General features: G+C 44.5%; 1 protein-coding gene across 1 annotated transcript in view; it reads left to right on the top strand.

Annotated features, from left to right (window-relative positions):
* The window catches only part of LOC311042472 (actin, non-muscle 6.2-like), a 33,929-nt gene extending 28,468 nt beyond the window's left edge, over positions 1–5,461 (top strand). Inside the window, exon 11 of the mRNA XM_084053226.1 lies at positions 5,266–5,461. Coding sequence (XP_083909352.1) covers positions 5,266–5,409 — 144 coding nt within the window. The 3' untranslated portion in view covers positions 5,410–5,461. The remainder of the gene's footprint in view (positions 1–5,265) is intronic.
* Positions 5,462–6,428: the final 967 nt, after the last annotated feature.

Below are 6,428 nucleotides of genomic sequence, written 5' to 3'. Positions count from 1 at the left end.
CTCCCCTTACTCTATCCCACGGTTCACACTTCAGACCGCCTAGGGGTGGGTTTTTAGTAATCGTATGAGCAAATTCACATCCATTACCTAGCTTCTGCTGAGGAACAGCGCTTGTTTTTTGATTGATTGAAATTTTTAATAGGCAAAAGAATGTAAAACAACACAGTTACATTTATAATGCTTTTGTCTAAAAGCTCCGGCCAAAAAAGTCCTTGCGGGCTTGTTTCCGTTGGGGTCCTTGAATTAATTTCATAGACATATAATAGTAGCAACCAACAACATAAGAATACAGAGGGAAAACAAATATACCATTATGTACAAAAAAGGCATGAGAAAATAATAAAATATATACAAAAAAAAACATTAGAAAATAAAATAAAAAGTATGTACAAAAAAAGGGGGAGGGGGGGGTCGTCTGTCTACAGGGAAACTGGTACTAGCTCCTCTTTAGGCCTCCAGAAAGACGAGTTTTTAGGGCTGTTTTGAATTTAACCCTAACCCTAACTGCATTTTTTGAGGGATGGGGTTAGACTATTCCATTCCTTGGTGGCAGTGCTATAGAAGGAGAATTTGCCCATGTTACCAGATTGTTGTTTACGCTCCCTCTAGTTTTGTGACTGTGGGTGTCACTAACTTTTTCGAGGTACTTATACAGATATGCGGGTATAGGGGGCATTTCGGGCATATCTGCATTTACAATTTTGAAGACCAGTCCCATTTTTAGTTGTATAACCCTGTCTTCCACCCTGAGCCAGCCTAGGCTGGCAAAGTGAGTGGGAGAGAGGTGGGTCATGGGCCCCAGTCCGAGAAGTAGTCGAATCAGTTTGTTTTGGGAGGTTTGAAGCTTAGTCTTCAGTGACACTGAGGTGTTGGAGTACCAAGAGGAGCTATCATAGTCAAAAAGGGGCTGAATCAGGGCCCCAGAGAGGGTCCTGAGTGCCTGAGGGTTGACAAAAGAGGAAACTCTGCCCATAAATCTGGTTCTCTGGTTTACTCCTTTGAACTCCTTTGTTGCCATGCTTTCACCTGTCAGGTGTTTGTCAAGAATAAATCCCAAATAGGTAATCTCTTCTTTGCTAGTGATGATTGTGTCATCGACTTTGACCTTGAAGTCATTTACCTTCATTTTACTGAGGGAATGTTTGGTCCCAAATAGGATGGATTCAGTTTTCCCAAGGTGTAGTGACAGTTTGTTATCGGTAAGCCAGGTACGGATTTTTGAGAGTTCAGAGACGAGCGCTTCCTCGACTTGCAACTTGTCCTCACCCGAGATCAGGAGTGCCGAGTCATCAGCGAACAGGAACAGTTTGCATTTACAGGCAGCATTCATGTCATTAATGTATGGAAGAAACAGTAACGGCCCTAGAATGCTGCCTTGAGGAACCCCGCAGCTCACCGGGAGGGCTGAGGACATGGTTCCTTTGATGTCAACCACTTGTTCTCTACCCTCCAAGTAAGATCTCATCCAATTTAGTGATGTGCAATCAAAACCAATCGCCCTCAGCTTATCAAGTAGAATTTCGTGGTTTACAGTGTCAAATGCCTTTTGGAGGTCCAGCATGACCATGCCGCAGTATTTGCCCGAGTCTACCTCACGTTTGATGTAATCGGTCAAATACAGTAGGCATCTGTCAGTGGAGTGGGATATTCTGAAGCCCGATTGGAATTCAAACAACAGTTTACGCTCGCTGAGGTAGCTGTTGATTTGTTCTTGGATTGATCGCTCTATAACCTTTGAGATGGAACAAAGGATGGAAACAGGCCTATAGTTGCCAGGATCTAGTTTGCTTCCTTTTTTAAATAGAGGGATTACTCTTGCCAACTTGAATTCTTGTGGGACATGACACTGACTTATGGATAAGTTTGTAATATGGGCTACTATGGGAGCAATGGAGACCGCTGCGTCTCTGAGGAATCTGGTGGGGATGTTGTCAAGGCCGGTGGCCTTGTTTGGCTGTAGGGCGAGGAGTTTTTTTTGCACATCAACAGTCAATACAGGTTTGAAAGAGAAAGAATCTTTTTTAGCCCCTAGTTTCTCATAGTGAGCTTGAATGTGGTCGGGGCCATACAGACCTGAATGCTGAGGGAGTTTGCTTACCAACTGGGTTGCAACTGTGGTGAAGAAACTGTTAAAACAGTCCGCTACCAATTGCTTGTCGGTAGTGAGCGAGCCACTTGAAATAATGCAAATGTTTGTAGATTTTGTCTGAATTTTTCCGTTGCAGCCTAATTGTTTTAGTGCCTCCCACAGTTTTTGTGGGTGGCTTTTGTTTGCCTCTACGTTCTCATTTAAGAAATTCTTTTTGGCATTTCTGATCAAATTAGTAACTACGTTTCGTAGTTTTCTGCACTTTTCAAGCAGCTCCTCACTTTTGTTTTTTCTGAACTCGGAGAAGCTTTTGTTCCTGAGTTTGATGGTATTCAAAATATCACCCTTCATCCAAGGTTCTGTGCTTGCTTTGACCCTCACCACCTTTGTGGGTGCGATGTTATCAAGTACACACAAAAAAGCTTTTTTGAAACAGGACCAGGACTCCTCCACAGAGGTGCAATTTAGGACATGGGACCAGTCCATTTTTTCAAGAGCTGTTGTTAGAAGAAGATCACTAGAGTAGTGTTTCATAGACCTGCAGCTGATTGTCCTGTGACAATGAGCTCTAGGTCTGTGAATCTTCCGAGTGCAGAAAATGATATTGTGATCACTTAAGCTGCACTCAATCACACCGCTCCTGGAAATTCTGGACTGGTCCGTCGTCAACACTAGGTCTATGATTGATTGAGAAACAATGCCCACCCTTGTAAAATGCTTTATCAGCTGGGTAAAGCTGTGCAGGTCACAGAACTTTCTGAGGGACTTAAAGGTAGCTGAGTCTTCCTTCAGAACACAGGTGTTAAAGTCACCAATTAGTACCGTCTCAGAGTTTCCTAAACCCACAACATGTTCCTCAATCAAGTCATAAAATGCATTTTGATCTGGGGGTCTGTATATGGCGCCAATTATCAGTGGTTTTGCATGTGGGTATAAGATTTTGACCCAGACCGATTATGTGGGTTTTTTATCCATATCTGGGATCACCTCGTAAATAATGTCTGATCTTACATAGATGCAAACCCCACCCCCATAGAGATTTCTGTCTTTTCTGATGACATTGTAGCCCTTTATTTCAATCTCAAAGTCTTTGATGGAATTATCCAACTTAGTTTCTGAGAATGAAATAATGTCCACCTTGCCATTTCCAAACATGAATCTCAGCTCAGACATTTTGTTTGAGTTTTTAAGACTGTTAACATTCAAGTGAACAGTGTGAGTACCTCTAGTTGAAAAAATGGCGTCCATGTCTTCAGTTGAGTAGTAACCATTGTCCCTTTCAGCCTCTGGGGGGTCGGTGGGGGGAGGAGGAGGTGTGGGTGGGGGAGGGGGGACTTTGTGATGTCCGCGGGGGAGCTGTGGATGTGATTTGAGGCAGCATATCCTTCCTTGGACCTGCCTCGGGGGAGGGGAGGTGGGGGTGGTGGTGGTGGTGGGGGATGTGGGGGAGGGGTGATGTGGGGAAACCCTTGAGTCGACCTCGACCAAATTCCCCCAGGCAAAGGACAGTTGGGAAACTCAGAGAGAAAAAAATCTCTGTTTCCACGACGATCCCACAGGAGAAAACCATGTAGATGACCAGTGACCGCTTGAAATACAGGGAAAATAACTCCATTTCCCAGCATTCCTCTCGGTGGGATGCTATGCAGTTGTCCTGGTATCGACTGGTGGTGGTGAGGGAGGGGGGGGTGGGGGAGGGGAGAAGCCTTTGTCCCGCGTCGACGCCAAGGAGTGGTCCCAGGGGATAGAGAAAACAGGGGAAAAACCCCCGTTTTCATGTGCTTCCCTCTGGGAGATGCCCTGCGGTTGTCTTGGGCCCATGTGACCCATGTGGCGCATGGGGAAATCCTCTTGATGACGTTGTTGGGAAAGCCCTTGTCTCGTCATCACCGGCCACATTCCTTCAGGCGGTGGTCTGCTCGGGAACGCATGTCTTGGAACCAACACGGACGTTAACCGGGACAAATAATCCATCCTTGTTTCTCCAGCTCTTTGCTGGGGTTCATTCTTATCAGGTGAGGTGGTCTGTTGCCAAACAAAGTTATTTGTCTGCATGTTGTGGACCGGGCTTTGTCGGGCGCTTCCGTCGCGTGTGTAAACAGCTGTGATGTTGTTTTGGCCATTGCAGCTGTGATCATAGCTAGTCTCCGTGCTGTCCACGGTCGGTGGGCCGGGATTAGGATGTACATTTCCCGATAACAATAGACTCAACCAAATGATCTTTCTGACTGTAAGGCCGTCAAGCTGGCTTGGGGTTCTTCTCCGTGTTTGTACCGATTTACGCGCGTCGAAAACTTTCAAAAGTAACGTCGCTGCGTCTTGTGGTATATCTCCGTTTGCACTCGCTCTCCGTTGAAGCTGCACATTGTGGGATTCAATGAAAATTAATCCTTGCAATATAGCGGCGTAGCACAATACCAGGTAGTTGCTGGCTGTGATAATCCTCTTTAGGCGAAGATGTTGTTTTCGCCGCCGAAGAATAGAGCGCGGGGTGGAATGCGGGAGAGAAGAAGAAGTGCGACTGTCCTCTCTGAAAGCCATCTCAGACAATTGTTTGTGTTGTGTGTGACAGTAAGGCTTTATTCTGTTGTGATTTGGTGCTATATAATACATAATTTACCATCACCGATAAGTAAAAGAGATCGAGCTATGTGAGCATTCCAGCATTGTGACAGACACAGACACAACAAATAATAATAAAATAAATAATACATTGGGTCCAGAATTAGGAGCATTGGGTCCTTGAAAACGGTATGCTGCATCTTTAGGGGCTAATCCTCTAGTGAAATTTCGAAATAAATAAATACATTAATATCTGTTCAGCATTCAGTACTTTTCCACGATATATGGACAACGTGGACCTTAAAATAATTACCTATACAAAATGTCTAGTTTCTCCAAAATACATTTTCTCCAAAACATTTTGTTGATTGTATAAAACATACACAGAAGAACAAATGTGAAACCCTCCACCCCACAGGACTTGACAATTATGCTTTCAACAGCATTAAATAACATGTTTACACACATTATTAAAGTTAATTGCTTTCATCTTTCTGATGACAAACTGTGGTTTTAGGTAGGTGCTGTATAATTGGAGACCAGGTATCTATTTGTTCATTTGGTTACTTCCCTCTGGGTTGATTGTTCAATGTCTTCCTCTCCCTACTCTCCAGGTCATTGCTCCTCCTGAGAGGAAATACAGTGTGTGGATCGGTGGTTCCATCGTGGCTTCTCTCTCCACCTTCCAGCAGCAGTGGATAAGCAAGCAGGAGTATGAGGAGTCCGGTCCCTCCATTGTCCACCGCAAATGCCCGTAGAGACAAACTCTGCACCCATCACATTTATTGTTTACCAACCAAGAACAAAACAAATATCAGATTACAAAGACAACAACAAAAAGCAAGATCATCTCCTATTCATTATTATATCCAAATTAATGTTTTTCTTTATCTTTTTGGGGGGGAATATCTACCAGGGTTATTATAGTTGACTTAAACTAAGAGGGAGGGAATTATTGCATGTAAGAATCGTATCGTTTTAGTTTCCCCCCTCAACTTGCACTGTGGTCACTGTGGAACTGACTGCTTTAAAACGGATCACAATGAACAGGAACAGACTTCAGTCAGACAACAATTGGATTGGATTAGAATATATATTTATTAAGCAAGCTTGAGCATAGATATATGAAGCATAAAGAAGCACGGTTTGGCGTCAGGACTCTGAATCCATTCACTCCCTGTAAGAATAACATTTTAATAAATGTTACATGCCAAATAGCATTTACAGGGAGTGAATAAAGACCCCCACGGGGATCTAGAAACAGAACCTACAGGTGGATGCCGGGGAGGCGGTGGGATGAGACTATTCATGGTAGCAGCGGGTGCAGTACGTTAGTCCGACAGCGCATTCCTCCGACAGCGCAGCGCTCCGACGTTTCCAATACTAAACCCGAACCAAACCCGCACCCTAACCCTAACCGCACGCGGATGCCGCAGCATACGTAGCAAGCAAGCAGCAGATCCAGCAGATCTCAGCAGCAGATCCAGCAGATCTCAGCAACAGCGCAGCAGCAGCGTTGGCACGACAGCCAAGCAGAAGAGAGCAACTAGAATGAACAGGTAGCAGAGCAATACTTATAACCCACCGACCAGGAGAAAAAATGCATGTGACTAGTCACCTGGTCGGATGGCCAATCCCTGAGTTGCCTGGCCTGAACTAGCTCCGTAAACTGCGCCTCATTTCAGTCAGACAACAATTGGATTGGATTAGAATATATATTTATTAAGCAAGCTTGAGCATAGATATATGAAGCATAAAGAAGCATGGTTTGGCATCA

The sequence above is a fragment of the Gymnoscopelus microlampas genome (assembly GCF_963454915.1).
Source record: "Gymnoscopelus microlampas genome assembly, chromosome: 3".
Classification (NCBI taxonomy): Eukaryota; Metazoa; Chordata; class Actinopteri; order Myctophiformes; family Myctophidae; genus Gymnoscopelus; species Gymnoscopelus microlampas.
Note: the sequence above shows the minus strand (reverse complement) of the source record. Positions and strands in the feature narration are given on the sequence as shown.